We start from the raw sequence: 23,370 nt of genomic DNA, 5'->3' as shown, positions 1-23,370 counted from the left end.
AGTGGGGGTCCCAGGCCTTGTTGATGAAGCCAGCTGCAGACAGAAAGAAACTTGTGGTGTGAAGTTTTGATCCTGATGGGCCGCAGCCTCCTGCCAGAGGGGAGTGTTTATTTGCACCTAATGAGATGCTATAAAATTTGAAATAAAAAGGTCTGAATTTGTGTATTTCTGTCTGTGAACCATCATCCTTATAGATATACTTTCTGGTTTAGTGGATTGAAGTCTCTATTGCTTTTGCATAGAGAAGTTGCCTGTATATTTTGTAGCTGTGGATGCTGCATGTGACCCAGGAGACTATTCACTGTCTAGATGCTAAATGTATTATTCCCATCACCTATTTTGAGCTACTTTTCATTTTAACGTGCCAAAGCTGTATGGTGCTCATCCTCAAACACACAAAGCATCATCGGGAGCGTGCAGCATCCGGAGGACCGTGCGCGTTCACGCGTCGCTAGAGAGAGGGGCGTGAGAGAAGGATTGGGGGGCGGGGATAGGGTACTGAAAACGATGGCGACCGATGCAGAGGAAATAAGAAACCAAACAACCCCCTATCCCATCCCCGACAACAGTTTCAGCACTCTGTCCATCAAAATTACGCGGAAAAACCAGGATAGACACTGGAAGTTGAGGTTTATTTACCTGCAGTGCTGTGAGTACCGACACACATCACGTTTGGAGTCAAACACCGGTTCAGGCCACACGAGCGCGGTCAGAAAACATTGGAAAATGTGCGGCCAAGCTACATTTACCGACATTTGGTTTCTCACAACAGAATAAATGTCACATTTTTGAAGAACCGAATCTCCATTTAACGTCTTATGGAGGTGGTTGGAGGGTAGTGGTGGATCAGGATAAAGTGACAGGAGCCGTGAGGACAAACATGGATAAATGGGGGGGGGGGGCATTTACATACATATCCTACCTAGCAAAACATGATCTTCAGTGAATCATTCGGATTTGCGATTTAATTCGGCATGCATTAATGCCCGTAATTCCTATGTTTCGCGTTCACTGTTTAAAAAGGTTGACATTTTATTTAAGTGGATTTTGCCTTGTCTTTGCTAACAAGCAATAGAACGTTACATTTTTTATGTTCTTATAAAAGCTAATGTTTCACTATCATTAAAGTTTAGTACTGGCCTACTAGCTAGTGGCGTATTAGGCTATTTGTTAAAACAATGTAGGGCCTAGGCCTAATAAATGTTCTCATTATTCACACAATATAATATAGATAAAGGAGAAACAGTAGAATGAAGAAGCTGCTGAGAAACTGCCACTCAGTTGTCATAGGCTACTTTTACAATTACACTGTCTCTAGCTACTTTAGTATGGAGTTATTTCAGTGTCTTTATTATACAATCAAAAATAGGTATGAGAGCAGAACTATCCACACTCACAAATTTGTGATTTAAAAATGTCATCCAAAAGTTGTTTGCAATCCAAAAGTTTTGTTTGCTTTTAATTTGTCTTCAGCTTCACTTGATGTTACTTGTAATATAACACATCACAACAGTAAAGTAGTCACTTTAGACTTAACCTCCCATACATGCTAAAGCTTTTTTTTTTTTTATATCCTGCAGTTATTTTCTTCATATTTCAACAAATGTAGCTAGCTCTGTAGCCTAGAGGTTAGTGAAGTGATAGTGAAGTTTGAGTCCTTGAGGATGACTGAGACTATTGGGGAATGAGGTAAAAGTAATCATCACAATCAAGTGAATGACTAAAGTTCCCTCCTATCTCAACAGCTGCTATTGAGGTGCCCTTGAGCAAAGAACTCAGACTCCATTTGCTCCAGTGATGCTGTTCAGTGACCAAGAGCACTCAATAGTTCTTTTTCCCCAGAGGGAAACTAGCATACAGCTCAGCTAGCTTCCTTTGTGTTGCAGCAGTAGCTCGATGTTCATCAGCACAATGATGCATGCTATAGGCCTTTTAATCGAAGACATTTTGACATGTCACAGTAGGAAAAGCATGGGTTTACAGTTTAGCTGCTTCAGTCCTGCTTTTGTTCATGTTCTCTCACTGTCACGGCTTACTCTGACACTTAAACAGAACAGAGCCATTGTTAATGTTATTAGTAATACCTGTACCTCCATGAACTTAATGGAGAATACCCATTCAAAGTGAACAAATGATGTGACAACGTCTCTGCCGCTTCTTGTTCATCTCTGTGGGATTGAACTGCAAGGGGAGCCCAGGGGAAAAACTGAGCTCCTGGGCCCCCATTAATTCTTTCCATGCTTTGTGCAATGTGCACCAGGGCTGCAACTAATAATTATTTGCATTATCAATTAATCTGCTGATTATTTTCTCAGTTAATCCATTAATCATTTTGTCTGTAAAATGTCACACAATAGGGAAAGATGCCCAACACAATTTGCCAGAGTCCAAGCTGATGTCATAACATTTCAACCAAGTTTTGTCCAACAGAGTGGGAAAACCCCAACGATATTCAGACAAAGACAGACAAAGAAAAGCAGCAAATCCTCACATTTTAGGAGATGGAACAAGCAAATATTTGGCATTTTTGCTTGGAAAGTGACTCAAATTATTAATCTATTCCACGCTTGATCAAGACAACACTTACTGGCCCCCCACTGCTTCACTTTTTCTTTGTCTGTTTTTTGGCACTGCGTCAGTCAACCTCCATTTCCTGTCCCAGTGCGTTTGAGAAGTGATTCACTCACGTTTCATAGAAAATAAATAGGGACGAGCTTCGAGCTTCACATCACACCAGGCTCGGTGGGTCGTCACCCTTATAGCTTCTTGGTGAAGCTTCTCACTGACAGGTGAAAATAAGCGACTGGTGGCGAGACACGTGGCAGAGGAAAGTGGCCATTCCACATTTTGAAGAAAAAGGGGGAAAAAAGCACAAAATGTGATGGTTTTGTTGGTCAGATATTTTATTTATGGCAACCTGTGCAGCAAGTTGGGAAGTGGGACCTTTGGTAAAATGTGGCATCAAATGTTCTGAGGTTTTGTTTAGCTATTTTTTGACATATAAACAATGTTCTGTAAGGCTGTGCAGTCAAACTTTTGCTCGTGAGTAAGAAGTGCCATACTGTAGCATGCCCAAAGACAAGGGTCAAATGGGTGAGACGTCAAAATCAAAATGCCATTAAATGTCTATTAAGGTCATTTTGTCCATGTTCCTGTCTCACTGTTATTATTCTGTCTCCGTAACGCAAGTTATTGAGTCATATTACATACCTCGGCAGCTGTGAGAACACAAACAAGACGAAAAGATTATGATGATGTGTAATTACTGATGCCATATGTCCCTCAGCCATCTTTAGAAGGGTGGTGGGAGAGCACAGAAAAGGGTTGATAAGAGAATCGTGAAAAACGATCAGGCTGATTTAAAATGACAGCTTATTTCTAGTGATGATGGGAGGTCCGTAGAGTGCAAGTGATGGATTTGAATGCCACAGAAAAGTGACCCGCCTCGTCAATACAACCATCAACATGTGGTGACAGAGGAGCTGGTTGATGGTGTTTATTGTCATCACAATAAAGGGTCTCATAGCTGCCTTAATGTGTGTAGGAATGGACTTTTTGGAAATATGTAGTGTAAACATGAAAGCTTTTGCATAAATGTAAGCCTTCAGGAATTTTTATTTTATTTTTTTTTTAATTGAGTACTGCTTACAGAGTCCATTACTGCAACCAAAGGCATGACATGAATGCACCATTGACATTACAATAGTATTAAGCAAGGCTTGTGTATTCTAGAGTTTTCTTATAGTCAACAAATCCTATTTCAAGACAAAAGCAATAATGCATTAGTCCATCTGTCAATACTTTCAAAGGTTTTCCACAGGAAATAGGTTAGCAGGGATCCAATACAGATAGATACATTTCTAACCATACATCACACTGCAATTCAAAACTGATTTGATTCTTCAGTGATTAGGATTTGAAATGTTTTACCTTTTTAATAACAAAAGTGTGACCAAAATAAATCAGTTATTTTTCATCTTTGATGATGATGGCACACACAATAGTAAATGCAGGGAGTGATACACTCGCTAAAATGCTGCTGCCTGGGTATCGTTTACCTCAGTTCCTGGGTCAGTGTAATCCTTCTGAGTTTGGTATTTTCAATAATGCTATATTAGGACATTCCCTGTAAATAAAACAGCACATGGCTTCAGTAACCAGGACGAGTTAGTGGCCAGTTAGCTGCTAATGCTAATGTTACTTGCCATGTGTGGGCTGCTCTTCTTGTAACTTTTATGTCAGCACACGCTAATGTCCCCTAATGAAATTACACGCCACCTCACTCATTAATTACATAGCCTTTGTGGTGTGATGAAGCACCACTGTTCATTTTCCCTGAAGCTTAATAAGCCTGATTTAAAATTTCATAAAATTCAGGCAAGGCAGGACACCTCCAGTATAAATTGCTACTGGAAACCCTGATATTACTGTATCCAAAGGCATGCTATGTATAAACTTTTTAAATATGTATTAATTAAAGGAATAGTTTGACACTTTGATGCATAGCCCACTTGTCATTTTTACACTGGTTTTTGTATGGATTAAACAAACAAGATATGACGTGTTAATTAGTGATCTTTGGAAGTGCTGGGAGGTGGATTTTGTTCCCCCCGGACAGAGCCAGGCTAGCTGTTTCCCCCTGTTCCCCCCTCCAGTCTTTATGCTAAGCTAAGCTGATCAGCTGCTCGCTGTAGCTTCATAATTATCGTACAGACATGAGAGTGGTATCTTCCCATCTAACTCTTGACAAGAAAGTGGATGAGCGTATTTCCCAAATTTATTTCTAGTTATAGTATCAATCAGATCATATCCAACTTGGGCCATATTTTAATACCTTAGGTCATTGTACTGATCAATCTGATCAAAGTATCCTATTTCACTGCAGAACTGTACGTAGCTCTCAGGTTCCAGGCAGTACTTTTTTCGAGTATACTCCTAAGGGATCGATTTGTACCCACAGTCACTCAATTCATTCCTTTAGTCAGGTTAGTTTATTCTTCCCGAGGGGGTAATGGCATCCACAGGTTTGTTTGAGAACATTAGAGAACATGAAAACATCATACACAAACATCATACAGTTATAAAAGACCCATCAGCCAACATCATACAGTGGTAACAACTCTACAAAATTACAGACTGCTGCAGAGAGAACCGTATGCAGTTTGCATAACATCATTCCAGTTGAGTTAGTGGTAATGACACTGAGGGTGTGTATGGCAGATGGTATCAACCTCTTGGATGTTAATATCTGCAGCTGGAGGGGAGTAGTTTTAAGCTAGGCGAGGTAGCGTGGGTGGTCATGGTCATTTGCTATAATGTTGGTTGTGAATCTCAGAGCAATAGCAGTGAGGTAGGACAGGGTTGTGTGAGAATGAATGATCTCAGAGATGATGTGTGCCGTTTAGAAAAATTTATTTTGTTCTACAACTGTGAGTAAATTGAAATAACAGATGGAGCAGTAGAGGGGGACCGGTTACAGTGAAAGCTCAGCTGAGATACCACGGCTGGTACTAAATTTGTTTGAGTTTGTGCTGCCTGTTGGACATGCAGATATCTTTTTTCAACACAGTAGACTTTCCACTGCAATCCTGCCTATATCTGCTTTTCTGAACTGTCCCTGACCTGGAAGGTGTCAATCAATATATTTGGCAATTTTGTCACAGCCTTAAAAATTGCTGTAGAGTTGACTCAACACCTCTTTGACAGTCTTGACAAAAATCAAACAATATAAGTTCTACCAATTATTCCATCGATTAATCGAGTAATCAGATAAGAAATACTTTCGCTTTATTAAAGAGCAATAGTAAATATGCAAAAGAGAAAAGACATCTCTTTTTTTCATACACATTCATTTTTATTGCTTAAATTGCATACATTAATATTATAGGTCAAAACTAAATCCATTTAGTGCATTTAAGTCCCATATTACATTCTGGGTTTTAAAGAAAACAAAAACAAACACTTACTGCTTTAAAAAAAGGTATATATACTTAACTTACAGAACTACAAGTTTCAGCTTAACTACAGCTCAGGCATAACGTAAATCTTTACTGTCTTCTTTGTGGCATTTGTAGGAGGCAAAAACGAGTGGACAGGAGCTGTGACTATCATAATAACATGAATGAAGCTCAGGCTTTCACAAATTGACCGCAGCATTTTATTTTCTGCGGTTAATATCTAGAACAAAACCTAGCTAACTTAGGGACGTCATATCTAGCCACCATATTGATTTACATATAGCCATAATTAACGTAGCCTCCTGCTTTCTGCTGAGATGATAGGCTAGCTCACTTTTACAATAGATACACTATACAGAGTTTTCATGGACACTTTCTGTCGCTTTCTCTGGCCTGTCTCTTCTCTGCGCACCTCGCTATTTTCTCTCTTCCTCCTTCTTGTAACCCGTGCTGTCAAATCACACCAGAGTCGCTCTGAACCATCTCTGATCGCACACAGCATAAGCGCGTTGTGCGACAGTAATAATCATCCGTGTGAAACAGTGCGTTCCATGTAATTATATGCAAATAATTTGCATCAATGATTTTTAGTAACTGAGATACTCGAGGAATCATTTCAGCCCTAATATGTGTCCCATAGATTGTTTTTTTTAATTCTTTATTGTTGCAGCGTTATTGTAAAGGATTACTTGAGACCTTTCTGATGTTAACCAGATTCCAGAAGTGTCAAATCACATGACTTGAGTGGGTTTTATTGTCATTCCTCAATATACAGGTATGTGTTAGAATGAAATGTTGTTCCCTCAGGACCATGGTGCAGGAAAAAAACAGTGCAAAATTAAGACAGTGCAGGACAATAAATACATATTGTGTGGCAGCAGTGTGTTGAGTAGCAGTAGGGTGAAGAATCCATTTGAGGGGTGGGAGGGGTCGGCCACAATGCTGGTGGCCTTGCGGATGCAGCGCTTGTGATAGGTGGTATCAATGGTGGGTAGGGAGACGCCGATTTTCCTCTCAGCTGTTCTCACAATCCTCTGCAAGGGTCCGAGACCGTGCAGTTCCCATACCAGACAGTGAGGCAGCTGGTCAGGATGCTCTGTATTTCCTCTAGTGTCTTGGAAGTGAAGACGCTGTGGGGTTTTCTTGGCTGTACTGGTGGTGTTGAGGGTCCAAGTGAGGTCCACAGTGATGTGCACTCCAAGGAACTTCCAATTCTGACTTAGCTGTCTTGACATGGGACTTGTTGGATTTGACTTGGGACTCACCTGTCTTGACTTGGGACTTGACCCGGGACTTCATAGCCAAGCCTTGAGACCTACTTGTGACTTGTAAAGCAATGACTTTGTGACAGACACCAACATGTTTCACCTTTGTCAGTCTTGAGCAAAAACATTTCAACACTTCCACTTTTGCTGTCATATCAGTGCATTAGACCTCCTTTATTTTAATAAAAAAAATAATTATTCTGGCATAAGAATAAGAGCATACCTGCTTTTTTTCTGTGCAGCTATTTGTGGTATCAAGTTGGTCTTAATTTTGTGACTTTCTGAATACTTTGATTGATCTGACCAAGCTCTGTGTGTCTTCCTAGATTTCTTGACCATTGCAACAATATTGGGAACTGGAATCTTAGGTGAGTACTTCTATTTTACATTATTAACTATTATAAACGTTAACTGCCAATAGGGGGGAACAAAAATTATGACCATCTGATGACAACCATTGGAGTTTGGAAAGAACAGAGTTGATGATTAAGACTAGTTGGATTTGGATAACATGCTTGACAAACAGTTGGATTTGGGGAGCATACATTTGATAGCAAACAAATACTGAAAACAAATACTTGATGATGAGTTAGATTTGTGGATCACAAAATCCAGTCTCTTCACACTTGATGAGATTGGTTTGATGGGATTTGGGGAACATGAGGATCAGTTGGAAATGGGGAAACACACTCTTGACAAGAGGCACATTACAATTCATTTAGAGATCACGCCGTTGGCACACTTTTGATAAACAACATTCCAGATAGGACAAAATAACAGGAACACCTTATAATACCCTATACTATATAATTCAGTCTAAGATCCACAACACCGCACACTATATCCTGAAAATGTACTGGAGAGTAACATCTTTGTCACACAGTCTCAACAAAACCTAAAGCTTTACATTGGTATTATTTGAGAGGTTATTGTACTGAATTGCGATATACAGGTGTGTATAGGCACGTTTGACTAAAAACTTTGGTGAGCTATATTTGTTCTTTCTACTAGACTTCCTTTTTATAATATCAGTTCATTTGGAACATAATTAAGGCTCTGTCCATCTCTCGGCTTTCGTTGGCAGAGCAAATCTAACTGTGGTTTATGAAGTGTAGTTAACACCAGAGAGATTTTTGTAGAGGTGGAAATTACATGGGACATTACATTTAACTACTTTGTTTTTAGCAGGGTCTTCATGTAGTTCCACAAAGGTGGAGCCCTTCCAAGTTAATACTTGTTCAATCACTTAAATCATCATCTCATATTGAAATCAGCGCTATCCATTTAATTTTATAGTAAGTTTGAGCCAGAGCAGAAAGGAGTGTCTGTGAGAGAGAAAGACGAGCAGAGACAGTGATAGACAGGCGGTAGATTGTCTAGCACATCTACTAGGTGGGAATCAAATTCAGAAACAGCTCTACATTCTTTCAATTTCTAGGTCTTCCAGTAACAATAGCCCATGCTGGACTGGTGCCTTTCCTCATCTCCTTTCTCATTGGCTTCTTTGTCCAGGTAAGTAATACATGGCCTCACTGGACTTTTATTTTCTTAAAAGACTCGCATTGTCTGTGGAAATTTAAGATATTTTGAAATGAGCACAAATGAGATCCTTAGGAATCATCATAAGCGTGTTCAAAAGCAGCTGTTATAACAAAGATAACCCATTCACTAAGACACCTATGAGATTACTTACATTTCCCTTTGAGATCGGTGAAATGGCAGAGAGAGGGGTACTTGGTTGGGATACATGCACCGCATACAGCCTTTTTATTTACTTAATAGGAGCCTGATCAGTACTTTATATAAGAAAAAACAGATTGCAACAAGTTTCTCCTTTAGTGCTCAACTTAAGGCTTTCAAATATGGCTTACCACAAAGCCTATTTTAAAGATTTAGGCAACTCTGTCGCTAACAAAGACGACACTGAGACAAAAGTCAAGATGAAACAGCATTTCCTAGACAGGGGCTACTTTGTCAAGGTCAAAACTTGACCTTTTTACAAAAGTATATAAAAGAAAAGAAACAAGGGATAGCCATAGATAATAAAATAACCTGTATTTATAGATGTTTCCCCTGTTTTGTATCATTCAATGTGTTTTGATTGTCTTTCTATACACTGCCATTTATTCATGCACTCTCTATTTGAAGCCTGTCTGTGACTTGGGACTGCAATTCCCAGAGATCTTACATGGTGTAATGGCACAGGTGTTTTACATCAGGATTCATCAAGTGATTCGGCTTGTTCAGAATCGATCACCGGCGGTCGACGCACAATGCATGCCGGTTAGATTAATATCCGACTTGATCCAGACTAGCTCTGACGTCATGCAAACAAAAGCAACGATAACCTCCCAAGATTAAAGCAGCTGCAGTTTTTGGAGCCTGGCGCTGCATTTGTTCTCCACCAACTGCAAAACTCCCATCCTGTGTTATGCAGGCCTTGCTTGTCTACCTGTTTGTGGAACTTCTTCAGAAATGTCAGGTGGTCCAGCTGGAATCTCTAAAGGTAAGCAGCTGAACAAGTGTACATGCATTTTACTTTTTAGGCTCAGACACCGAACTTTACTAACAAAAGTACAACTATTGGAGCACATACAGGAGTACTAAGGACAATGTAAGACACAGCTGGAGCTCATTTACAGAAGGGTTAGCGAAGTAAAATTTGAAAGATGATACAGGGCAGTAAATTCTTGAAAATCTAACCAGAAAATGTAGTTTGCAACAAATGTGAACTTAAGAATAATAATAATAGACCGTTTTCACGGCAGATGTTTTGACTGGTCATAGCAGGAAACGCACAGTTGAAACAAGTGTCATGGCTGATGGCTTCCATCAAGTGTCCCAATAAGCCATGACAATGAGTAAGCATGAAGAAAACCAGGACCACTGAACTGGCTTACCCAAATGGAATGCAATCATTTTAATGTTATTAATGACACCTGTGCTTTTCATGCCGTGACATGCCAAAATGTCTGCTGGGGAAAAAGGTCTATTGCAGTAGCATACCATTTACCTTACATGCTGAATTCTTTTCTTTTGGATGTTGTTTAATTTAGCTAATCATAGTAAAACTGGAAATTAGTAATAATTGTTCACAGACAACAGGGAGAACATTTTTTAATTTATAACTTGGATTCATCTTTCTGTGTTGATCTTAAGACAAGTGTTGCAGAGTGTATTGTGATGAACCAGGTGGGCGTGGAGGATCCAGCCCCCACAGAGGAAGAGGATGATGAGGATGAGGGTGAAAAAGCAGAAGCAGGTAGGAAACCTTTTTCATTAAGCATTTCTTCAAATGGAAATATTTGAATTAATTCCATTTACCTTCCAAGATTTAAGTTAAACTATCTTAAAGTTAAAAGAACAGTTTAATGTCTTCACACCAGTAACCTGCACTGTAAGAACTTGATTGATTCATGGACTACACAGATAACTCCCTGGAATTGAATGAAATTGAATCTTAGTCTACTTTTCCACTCATCAGGGCCTACTTGGACTTTCTCTCAATCTGCATTTACAGTCTAAGCCTTTTGAAACGTTAACCGGGATAGAATACTGAGGGTGACGGCAAGTTGCAAGTTATTCCTTATTTCCCTAATTGTCTGTGTATTATCATATTTTAATTAGAGGCCTCTCTGTTTTTTGATCCAATTTAATTTTACGTAGATGCTGTAATGCAAACTCAATATTTCCTCCATGATTACTTGTCTTGATAAATTCGGGACAATACATTTCCACAGCACTAAGTCAGTACAACAACGTAGTCATGTCAATCTGACCACTGCGATGCTCTTGATTCCAATGCCACACCCCCTTAATACTTTTTGCCCACCCTTTATTAGCAACTGGCCTTTATTGGTTAGAGATTTGAAAATGCCACTGTCTAACTTTAAAGGTTTATGTGTATGTTTATATATTTATGTTCCTATTGCATTTGTGGTAATCCAAATCAATAATTATCACACCTCCAAATACTACGTGGTGTTAAGTTATTTTCATACAACAAAACCCTTAAAACGGAAAAATGAAGTCCTAGCATTGTCATCTTATCCATGGAGCATTAGACTTCATCATGTATGAAGGCTGTGAATGTGTGCTTGAGTTTGATTGCTCTTCTGTCCAGTGGCTTTACAAAGTCACCAACGGCGCACATTTATCATATGTGTGTGTGAGTATGTGTGCATGCACCAGTGTAGCTTGTGCTTGCCCTTGGTTGGATGAGCAACCAGCATAACAAAGCCATCTTTTATATACTGAATAACAAAATATGTTTTTCCCTGAATGTGAGAAGGTCTGCTGAAGAAAGATAGCCACCTAATATTTTGATATTCAAGTTTCAAGGTTTAATCTCCCCTGCACATCTGTCTATTTTTATCATCTCCACTACCAGCATCATGTGGCCAAACACTATCCAGATGTATTTACACTTTCAGATCTTTCAAATCTATGACTGACCTCTCCAAGTACTGTATGTCAGTCATAGATAGGAGGTAAGTGTGTTCAAACTCTGGAAATAGAAAAGAGAGGCAGATTAACAGAGACTGTACAATTGCACTACTAATAAAAAAGGTTAACTACTTAATCAGGATGTGACAGTCACCTACGGTATCTTTGAAGCATATTATGCTGTCAGTTGTTTATTCAAACATAAAAGCATTAAGAGGCACTGGAAAGAAAATGGACTGTTACTCATATTTCCCAAACACAGCATAACTCTTCAGGCTATGTGTCTGAGAATGCCCGCTGCCAATTTTCTAAACTTCACTTTGTTCCTTTTCTCGTGACAGGATAATTGGCGAGTTTTTTTTTTTTTTTTTTATATTTGTCCAGTTTGCTCAAGCGTAGCCTACAAGGAAATTAAGCAATTTATGCAGAAAGCTTCACAAAGGGTTTAAACCATGATTTAAGAACTGATTTATAATTATATGGACCAGTGGCTGCTTAGGCCCACACTTCTAAGCTGCTTGGGCTATCCCACTGACAGGAGAAATTATATTGTGTAATGGCTAATTTGTTGTCTGTGTAACTTGCCATATCTCATTTTCAATGATCGGCTTTAAGTCCATGGGCTCAAATCATTTGAAGTGGTTCTGTACTTACTAGTGCAGAGTACTGGGGATTTTTCTGCTTACTGTCACTTATGGAATGCACGCTGTTGTTACCTTTTTTTTTTAAAGGGAGACTATGTAACTTTTGCTGAACAGTGGCCACTGTGACCACAAATGACGTTCAGTGCTGACTCTCACTGTCCTCAGTTCAGTCGTACGTTCAGTGTGTTGCTAGTCCAAGCTGTCACGTTCAGTACAAAAATAGCCTATACAAGCCCTGCTAATAAGGTTAATAGCTCAGCAGCCTATTATTTACGACAGTTATCAAATTCTGATTGTTTCTGTTGTTTCGCTGTCTTTTTAATAACCTTTTAACGAGGAAGTAATGTAATGTGTGTCACGGCTAAGCTGACAGCGGTCTGCTCAGTCACCAGTGAGGGGATCTGCACTGCTAAAAGCTACTGATTTGGTCAATATCATTTTTATTTTTCATTCTTTAAATACAACTTGCTGATAACACGTCTGTACTAAGTAAAATGTGGAATGCAGGACATTTACTAAATATTAATGATATTAGTGATATTAATAGTATTATTACAGTGTGGTATTGACACTTTTATCTAAGTAAATGCTCAGAATACTTCTTCCACCTCTGCCTTTTTTTTTGTGCCCACTAGTATAAACAAACCATCATTATCCAATTAAATCAGACAAAATCACATCTTACCCATAAAAGCTGCATGTGCATGCTGAGCAGTTGCTGGTGTAGGACTGGCACCTTTTTTTAATTTATTATTTAAATTTTTTAAACTCGTGCACTGACACAGATGGTGATGGTGGTGTGTATGTGTCAGTGCCCTACTTTTATATAATGGACTTCTGCATTGCCTTAATTTAACATGCTTGTTTGCCATTCATTTTAATATGCTTGTTTCAACTATCATGTTTAATAATGTACACTCTGCCAGGACCACTCATATCAAAGTTATTACACCATAAACAGGAAATACGATTATGATTGGCTGTGTGGCTCTGGAAGCTCCCCGCCTCTCCATGCAGCATGCATGGGAGCGCAAACCAAGAGGGAGGGAGGGGGAGTGTCATGACACTACCTTGTATAATACATGTATGTGTTCTGCGTGTGTAGCGATCCCAAGGGTAATCTGAGGAGTTGCGAGAACATTTACGGAATTAAACAGACTAACGTTTCTGTTCTGAAGTACTGGATATTTCCACCTTCTTCAGCCCTCTAAAAGTCTCTCAAATGAAAGTCTGAGAAGGAAAACAGTGAGGTCATAACCTGCGATTAGGGGTCACAGATCATCTACATTGCTTTAACCTGATACTTTGGTCATTGACCAAATACTAATTAAATAACTACTACTAAGTAAAAGCAGTCATTTCTCCACTTTATATGAGGTCAGAATGGCAGTCAGGATGATATTGTCATTAGCTGTAGGGACTTTCAGTAGTTTGGGGTTCAGTTTATTGACAGCCTTGTACATCTGTCCCTCTGTGTCTTCCAGATACAGGTTTACTACAGCCAGATGCAGTAGCTGTGCACCACCAAGCTGAGAGCCTGCAGCCCAACCTTCATATGCTTGGCCACCTCTTCCTCTCCCGGCCCATGAGTCACGCCTTCAATTGCATCCTCCTCTTCCAGTTGTAAGTTACCATGGTGATGACAGAGCATATAATTTTGCAGCGTCTTAACATGGCAACACTTACCAATCATAAATAAGTGATATGAGTGTAGGAGAGCGTTATGTGGGTGGATGTGTTTTTCCCATCACTTAACATACAGCACAAATAGACTTAAGTTCAACCTCCGTCGTTGTGCTGTGAGCTGTTTTCACGAAGAAGCAGCTCCCAGCGGTTGATCACAATAGTCTTCCAATAATATGTTTAAACCTTTTCACCCATCATGTTCAGTTCGTCTCCACTTCAGCACCAAATATTTAAATTTAATTTCGATTTTTAGTCCTTAAAGTGGGGGTGTGGAGACCTTTTTTTTTTTAAGAGATCCTTGAGGGGTTTAGTTCACTGTAGGCACTGCAAAAATGTTTTGATAATGATGAATATGGTGCCTTTTTGTTTAGAAACCAGTAAAAAAGCGTGGTTAATATAAAAGCTGGGCCTGAGCATATTGAAGCCTATTTGTGCCACTTATGATTTAAAAATGAGCACCAAACATTTTTCAAAATTAATTGGGTTTTTTAAAAACTCTATTTATGACTCTTTTTATGACTTATGTCAAAACTAAGTTTCTCATACTCATGTGATAGTAAGTCATTCTAAAGAGGTCAAAGTTACTTTTATTGTCGCCTGTAAGAGAAAATTGGCTTGGATAAAACAAATTGCTGCATAAAAGACATTCGTCTGAATTATCAAAACCAAAGACAGTATATATTGTGTATACACAAGAACATACTCAATGTTTAGTTAAGTTAAAATAATTCTAAACCATGCTGTACATCTAAAACCAAAAGGTGCCTTTAAACTGCTCTAATCAATATCTTTATGTATTAATAGATCAAATGATTATGTGTAATGTTAAAGTAATTGAGCGCTCTCATCAAACGTGTTTCCAGCTACTTCAGGCAGCTGTTTAAAAGAAATCCTACTGTACACTGAACAGCAGACAAAGTTAGCGACTAGCTGGTGAAGTGGATTATTTAGCTGCTAAATAGACCGATATTTCCCTCAAGAGTGGTTGGAGACCAGAACAGAGCTAAAGGAGAGTGAATGTTGTTGCTCTGTGTCTGCTGGATGTGTGAATAAGCAACTGCTTCTTGACACATGCATCATATCAGCTTTAGAGATATTATAATGTTGCGTTTACAGCTTTTTTGCGCTGCCCCCAGGTGACCATAAAATCAATTAATGCAGGTTTTGTTTTGTTTTTTACGTCTGATTTTGATTTTTGATTAACTTTATTATTCCAGAGGGAAATTGCTTTGCAGTGTGGGCACAAAATTTAGACTCACAGTAAACAGTACACAATAATACACGGCACTGTCCAGCACTGCTACAGTTTTCAGTTACAAGTATAAACCATCCTGCAGCCAAGACTGCTCCCTACCCTTTTGTCTGTCCTTGATGAATTTCCCTTTAATATGTTTTACAGAGGGACTAATGAATGTACTACGACATAATTATAATTCACCATATAATTAATGGATACTTTCTCATAATTACAAGATACTAAGTCCTAATTTTGAATTACTAGCTAATATTTTTGATATACTGTCTCATATTAGAATATTCTCATAATTTTGACATAAGTCATAACTATGAAAAAGTACAATCAATACAATAGTTTTATTTATTTCTTAATGGCAGTGGAAATAGGCTCCCATGACTTGTTTTCAACAGCATGTGTACTAAGATCAATACAGACTGAAGCTGAAATAGTGACTCCTGACATCTATCACATTGTTTGAATTATAACCCAAGTCTACTATCGAATCACAACATGCAGTTTCACTGTCTGTTCTGCTTGGCCATTGTTACTGGAATACAGTGCAATATCCTAGCATGTTTAATATAGCGATGTTGGAGAGAAACCTGCCTCGTCATTCCTGTTTCAGTGTTCTGGAACAACAACTCTAAACTGAGCCAGGGCAGCAGACTTGAGTAAAAACCGTCCTTGAGGTTCAGACTTAATATCATTGGCTTCTGCTGTACAGTCTTGAGATATTGAGATTTACAGGCCTGAGCCAAATACTAATAAAATATGATCATTGCTGCAGCATCTGCAGTCCGCCAACTTTTTGAGGTGTCCGCCCTGTTTTCAGTCACAGTTTTCTGTCCTTAATTTAAATTTGACAGCTAGTAAATTAAACTTTGCAATGAAATTCTGAATCAATAGACTACTGTGGCTGGTTGCTGAAGAAATATACCGTACATTATTTTTTTTAATTACAAACATTTAATAGTTTAAAGAAACTCGCACCATTCCCTGCTATAAAAGCAAATTGATGTTTGATTTCCCTAATGGAGAACTGCATTCTGTTTCAGTTACGTCAATCAATTTCTCCAGTGGCTCCAAACAAATGGTCTGTCTGTGTCACCCAGTAAAAGTAATGGTCTGAAAAAATTATTGTATAGGCTGATATTTAATTTTTACTTGAGAAAAAAACACCCAAAAACATGGCTTCAGTTAGGGTTAGGACCAACTCTAGTTACTAGGGATATTCAGTTATATGCAGCATAGTAATTTGTTGTCATTTTTTTTACAATGGTACACTAGTGTAGCATAAAGTACAGAGTTGTGTGTTGACGTGTGTGTCCTTATGGGCACATAGGAGGGGGAGGGGGCTTTTAGCATCGCTGGTGGAAGGTCTTGTTATCAGTGTGTGAGCAGCTCTGTAACACCTGGCCAATTGATAGTTCCCTCATTGTGTTCAAGGAGGCTTAGTGGTCGATCAATGCCGAGGCTTCCCCACAGATGCACACACACACACCACACAAAACATGACCTGCATCTTTTACCCTTGGCGCCCCTTGGTCTTTATGTACTGCCCTACACGGTGTAGCTGTTGTACAACACACACAATGACACGCTCATACTGTGTGTGGCATACAGAGACATGCAAATGCGTATACACATGCATGCACGCACACAACTCAAAGAATGCACATAATTCAGTGACCATGCATTTTAAATAAGTTAGAAATACCAAAACAAATTGTTTGCTGACAAAAAATGTAATAATTACCTATAATTAATTCATAATAAAACTGTGTATATGTAGTAGGTGCACATGCTTTAATGTAATATATCTATGTATTTCTGTATAGTTTAGAAAATTTGAATTGGAGGATTGAACCCTAAAACCATGATGCTTTATTCTGCCTCACTGAGCCAGCTAAATACACACACACACATGCAGACAGGTGACAAATTAAAGGGAAAACAGATAGTGGATAACATAGCAGAAATACATCCATAAAGGAATAAAGGCAAAATGTGAAAACATTTCTTCCTTGTTGAACTTTTGCCAAAGCTTCCTATTTAATTTTCATGTACAGTATGTTTATTAGAGGGAGATTAGTTCTCAGCAGAATCCTCACAAATAGTTCTTGATGTAATTTTCTCTCACTGAACTTGGAGAATCTGTGCCACGGAGCGCTGAAGTTGTTTCGGAGGTTCATGGTGAACCAACACCAATCTTCCTTTCATTTGTCTGTATGTATCGTGTTTGGATGGATAATTTGGAATTCATTCCAAAGCCGCTGTATATAGTCATGCACAAGCATGCAGGTGACACACATGCACAGAACCCTGCAGCTGCCATTGATTTAGCAACGAACAGCCACGCCAGTCCAGTAGATTTGTCGCGCCTTTCGAAATTAAACATATACAGAGTGCATCAATGTATGTTAAGTCTAACACTGCTATTCTTCTTTCTTCTTTTTAGATTTAGTGTCATTCTTCACACAGAGTAGGTTTAGAGTTTGCGTACTTTTAAAAGTTAAAGGGACAGATTTTACTTGTTGACATAAGATAATGTGTTATTGACCAATAGTCCAGTGGTCTCTCAGCAAAAGAATAATCAGCGCATTGTCACACTTCATACTGTTGCTCAATTTTAGGTATTAAGATGTAAATGAACTGTACTTGTATAGCGCCTTTCTAGTCTTCTGACCACAGCGCTTCACACATAATACACTGATGGCAGTGCAGTACAAAGAAACTAATTAATCATTCACACACTGAAGGCACAGCAATTCGGGGTTCAGTGTCGACATGTGGACTGAGGGAACCCGGATCGAACCCCCAACCTTCTGATTGGTGGACGACCTGCTCTACCACTAAGCCACTGCTGCCCCCACAACAAGATATATCACACTATAGATATTAGAGGTCTGCAAGGGCAATTAAGCAGCACAAATCCACCCCACTGTTACATTCTGTCGTTGATGGCTAAATGTTTTTTGTGTGCTGATTGTGTGTTTATGTTTGCAGCTCATTTTTGGGGGGAAATGTTCCATATGTAAAAAAATGATTTTAGTTAAATACCTGTAGTTAATATCTCGAGTTTGAATCATCCTACAGCTTCTTTGACATCACATGCTCTCTGTTCTTTCCTGTGCAGCTTTGGTAAGTTGTTCTTGTTCGAGAACATGGCTTAGACTGCTGTAGATGAGAGGACTAGCCTGCATGAAACTTCCTACATTTTTTTTTTTTTTGGCATTTCCTCTGAAGATTTGAAAGAGAGGAGATTTGAAAGAGTGGGTGTAACTCAGCTCTCCAAAATAACACTTAGCTGTCTGGAGAAACTGCTAATGGATTTGCACTCTCAACAACCAACTGTTGAGAGATTACAGAGACTTAGAGTTATAAGGAATGGAACAGATGTTGAGCTACAAAAATCTGTCTTGTCATTCACTTTGGATAAAAGCGTACAGTAAAAACACTCATTTCTAATGTTCAGCAACATCCAGCTCCTTTATGAAGGCACACAGATTTCTGGCTTGATGTGAGTGTGTGATGCATATATATATACAACCAAAACATTTGAGTAGCCCCCAAAGGCAACTTTTGTTTTGAGCACATATAAAATAGAGAAGTTGTGGAAGATCAAAGCACTGCGCTGCAAACAAGAAATGATTTAAAAATGAAATCTCTTAGCCTCAGGTGCTATGATGAGGCAACATCCTAATGTTTAATACAGCGGAGGAGTGCTAACCATGACAGTAGATGATGACCAACTACTGCTTAATACCTAACAACCTCTCTCTCTCCTTTTTCTTTGTCTGTTTCCTTTGTCCTAATTTCTTTCTCTTCTCTTATTCTATCTTTCCCCAGTATTTCTATTGGGATTAGTTACGTCTTAGCTGGCAGTGAGGCCTACGCTGCTCTTCTTAATGTCAGGTAAGTCTTCCACATACACACAAAATCTATAGTAAAAGAAAAAACTTGCCCAAAGTGAGAGAGAGATAGATAAAAATATTACTGCAACTAAACTGTAATTTTACTTTCTTATTATCTTGAATAACTTACTGCAGGGTTACATGGGTTGGAGTTCAGTAGCATTTTGTGGAATCTGAATCCAGCATGAGATCGGCTCATTGAATCTGAATCCTTTAAAATCTCTAATCGGACATTAGGGCATTCCAACTCATCACACTGATGTGATCAGCTAAATCATTTCACTGTAGAAGACTCACCACTCTGTTAGTCTTGTTGAACTACAACAACACACTGTCGACTTTTGTTCACAATTGTAGAGTGATGTTAAGGATTGATGCTTCTTTTAATGACCTTTGGCTGGGAACAGGCACCGGCTTGCAGAAAGCACATTAACTAGACCAGCCAAAGGTTTCATTTTGGCTATTAAGAATGACATTAATGTTAATTAGTTACATATCTTCCACCAGCAATGTTTGTCATTTAAACCTCCAAAGGCAACAGCCATTGTGGGCTAAAAATGAGAAGTCTGAATGAAGAGATTAGTTGGCCTAGAAGCATAGAGTATCCTGTTCAACCGGTTCAACCTGGAACCTGGTCCAAAAAAGAAGCCTCTACCTGATATTCCTAAAGCTCACACTGCATTGGATAATAATTAAAACTTAAGGACAGTTTCTCATAAGGACATTGATAGATATTCATGTGATAGATACAGCGTTTGTTTGTACTTGGGATAAAGAGAGGCTGGCCAAAGGTCTTGCCACAACAGATCCACAATGCCACTCCTTTCATCGTGGATATTATATGAAAAACAAACAAAAATATATAATAGCTATAAAAATATAAATATTATAGGAAAAGCTCCAGAATCACTAATATGCTATGAAACTCTTTAGATACTGTAGGTTACAGTAATGTCACTGACAATCGAGCAATAAGTACAGCTTTTCAAGTTACATATGAATGTAGACTGTAATCAGGCCCCTCAGTCTTTTATTAATTCGTTAATTTATTGTTTTACTCGCTTCAAGTTTGTTTGCTCACTGTGTATGAGCAGTGGGCAAGCTATTTTGTCATTAATATAATTTCTGTTTTCCCATATACCAGTACCATAGGTCCTGATTTTTGTTTTTTATGACTTTGGTTGGAGTCCAGGGTTAGTGTAATTTGTAAAATCCACAGTATGATGTCCACTGCATAGTACCCATGCAGTGTGGTGAGGGGAGCAGGGGGACTTAGATTGGCTCCTTTGTAACATATGAGTAACTTTTATTCTGAGTTTGGTTTTCCTATACATAAAAATCACTCATTCTTTTTAGGGTTAGCAGCTCTTAGTGTGTGACTCATTCAGACAGAAACAAACTCTTTAAACAACAAAACACCTCACTGTGCAGTGGAAAAAATAATCTAAGAAAATCAAACGTCATTTCAGGTTTTCAGATTGTTATATCAGAGGTGGAAACACTGATTATTAACAAAAACCTTCTGTCGGTCTCCCACATCAGTCTGACTCTTCATCAGTTCCACTTTTATTTCTCACAAAGCAAAAAGTTGAAAGTGAATTGTCAGTTCAGGGAAGTGTTGCTTAAGGCTACATGATCTCACAATAAAATCTTTTTCATGAAATAGAATTTGTAAAAAATTGATGCAACCCTGAGAGATGATAGCTGCCCACTAGAGTGGGAGGCTCTGAAAGCGTTGCATGAGCTTACAGCATTCCTTTTAATTAAAAAACAAACACACACACACACACACACACACAGCAGAGGCAAACATATTCCGTTATCAGATGGTGAGGGTAATTTCTGTGTTAGATGACTAACCCTAGTCTGAAATTTAAATCTCTACTAATAAATACTAAATGAATAATTAGCTGTAAGCCTTATCATCTGTCACTCACTTCACGTAACACTGTGGCTGCTAATTTCAAGAAGGTAAATTGGCCGATATGAGTCAGTATTTCTAAATGCATTAATGTACTTAAAAATGAATAAAATGTATGTGTTTTTCTGATTTTCAAGTTTTGTAGCTCTAGCTGTCTGGTCCTCATAACGTTTGGGCAACATTTTGTGTACAGATACAGATCTTTTTATTATTTATATATTACAGAATATGTTTTCATGCTTTAAGCCGGACAATTGTGACTGTACTGTGGGTTATTAAACTCCAACAGTTTGTTCTCAGAAATTGAAATCTTAATTTCAAAAATAGACTAAAATAGTCTTGAAACTGACACAACAATCTCCGACAACATTCCATTAGTAGCTGTTCTGGAGCTTTCAGTTGTTTCTTATGATCTTCCTCAGCAGATGGAGTTTGCCTGGTTGTCATGGAAAAATGGAAATTTAAGCATTTATAATAAAAGGAGAGTAAACATAGAAACCATATTCTAGTGTTATTCTGCTCTGTGCGGAAAAAACCTTGGTACATGACACATTATTTTGTCTGAGATCTATACAAAAACAACATTAATACACCTTTCCTGCATGATCTTAGTAAAGCTGTTTTAATGTGTAACATCACAGTTGTGACATTTTTTATTCATTTCATTGATAATAGGCAGAATCAAGTCAAGAGACTAGTTTTGTAATCCTTCCCATGCTGTGGCCAACCGAGTAAACAAACTGACCAGCCAGCATCTTTCTTTGTGGACTTTCTTCATCCTGGACTTGAGTTCATCCAGCCTGATTTCCATGATGGTTTTCCTCTAAGCTCACTCCTCCTTTTTCTGCAGAGTCTTCTGAAATGAAGCTTTCTCCTCCTCCTACCATTTTCTGTGCAGCCACGATCTTAGTGTTCTCCCTTTGTTGCTGCTCCAGTTTAGCAAGGTAGGAGGCTTTGGTTTTCTCTAGCTCCTCCTCCAAGTCTAGGGCCTTCACCTCACCTTTGACTTGGATGCAGAGTTTGGCTCTATTTCACAGCAGAGAACCCTGGTCTCTCCTCCTTCTATTTAGCAGCCTGCTGCTCCAGGTCTTGCTGATCTTTTAGGAGCTGCTGTTTGAGTTTCTCTGCACTCTCCTCCGGCTGACCAGTCCGCTCATTTTGCTTCCAGGATTCCAGAATGAGCTCAGATATTTCCATAGCATGTGTCTGGGAAGCCTTTGTGCTCTAGGTTGGATTCTCCTCACACCTGTCTGCAGCAGGCTTGGTGTTTTGCTGCTGCAGCTTCTTGCTAGCCTCGTGCAGTTTGAGATTGAGGCTGGGATCTTATCTGCTAGAATCAGCCTATTAACAGTGATTATCCATTCAATGCGAGCCTCACTCAGCTCAAATTTGAGTTTGTGAAACTTTTCCTCAAAAGTTCTGGTGTCATTGCTGCGAGCCCGTTCCAGCATTGAGCTTTAATTGTTCTCTCAACTTCTGCAGTAGAATAGGTGTACTTACTGGGATAAGACCCAGCTTGAAGAGATTAATATCCAACTTTTCATTCTGCAGCTGCTTGCCTGCAATAAGACAGGTGCTGCTGGAACTGAGACTCTTCTAGCTGGGCTTTGAGAGCAGCATTCTCCATCAGATCCCATCTAACTTTGCCCTCCTTGGATTTAAAACTGGATTTGCCCTGACGATGTCAAGGTTTTGTTATTTTACATGCCAGTCCTACCTTTACCATTAATGTACATCTCAACCCTTTGGTTGAGCAGGTTGTTTAAAAAAAGGTAATTAAGTCATTAGACCTTTTTTGGATGTATTAATTTACATCATTCTGTTGAGGAAGCCCTCCGAAGCTTGACTACATCAAATAAATATAATTACTTTTGAAAAGTCCTCCATAAACGAGCCATGACAAGATTAATTTTCCTGCTGGAAGGAAGCCACTTGAAAAGGTTTGGTTCTAAAAACCTCAGTACACCCTGGGCAGTTTTGGGGCGCCTAACATACTTCAACCAAGAGCTAAAGATGCCTCAGTCAGGTTGAGTTAAGTACAACAAATTTTTCAACAAGATATCACAAATCTAAATGTGGTCTAATGAATAATGAATTCTTTTAAGCCTTAAAAAAAAATCCTGTCCACCTGAAATCAGATACCGTCATTTTGTTTGCTTTGGCTATACTGGTCAGGCTTATTTAATTTACTTTCTCTCGCATAAGAAATGATAGTGAGTGTGAAAAACACTGTCTGATATTCAGTGTTGGGCAGAAACGCATTACTTAGTAACGCCTTACTAATGTGATTACATTTTTAG

At 38.8% G+C, this 23,370-nt stretch overlaps 1 protein-coding gene across 3 annotated transcripts in view; it reads left to right on the top strand.

The window, feature by feature from the left end:
- Window positions 1-471: 471 nt before the first annotated feature.
- Window positions 472-23,370, top strand: part of si:ch211-51h4.2 — an 83,632-nt gene continuing 60,733 nt past the window's right edge. For 2 of the 3 annotated variants that reach the window (XM_044198584.1, XM_044198582.1), the window contains exons 1-7: window positions 472-649; window positions 7,549-7,590; window positions 8,661-8,734; window positions 9,660-9,728; window positions 10,382-10,484; window positions 13,797-13,935; window positions 19,085-19,150. In XM_044198584.1, the coding sequence (XP_044054519.1) occupies window positions 508-649; window positions 7,549-7,590; window positions 8,661-8,734; window positions 9,660-9,728; window positions 10,382-10,484; window positions 13,797-13,935; window positions 19,085-19,150 (635 nt within the window). In that variant the 5' untranslated portion in view covers window positions 472-507. The remainder of the gene's footprint in view (window positions 650-7,548; window positions 7,591-8,660; window positions 8,735-9,659; window positions 9,729-10,381; window positions 10,485-13,796; window positions 13,936-19,084; window positions 19,151-23,370) is intronic. The other variant, XM_044198583.1, reaches the window with a different exon arrangement.

This window comes from Siniperca chuatsi, linkage group LG6, assembly GCF_020085105.1.
Source record: "Siniperca chuatsi isolate FFG_IHB_CAS linkage group LG6, ASM2008510v1, whole genome shotgun sequence".
Taxonomy (NCBI): Eukaryota; Metazoa; Chordata; class Actinopteri; order Centrarchiformes; family Sinipercidae; genus Siniperca; species Siniperca chuatsi.
This window is presented reverse-complemented; position numbering and strand designations above follow the sequence as displayed.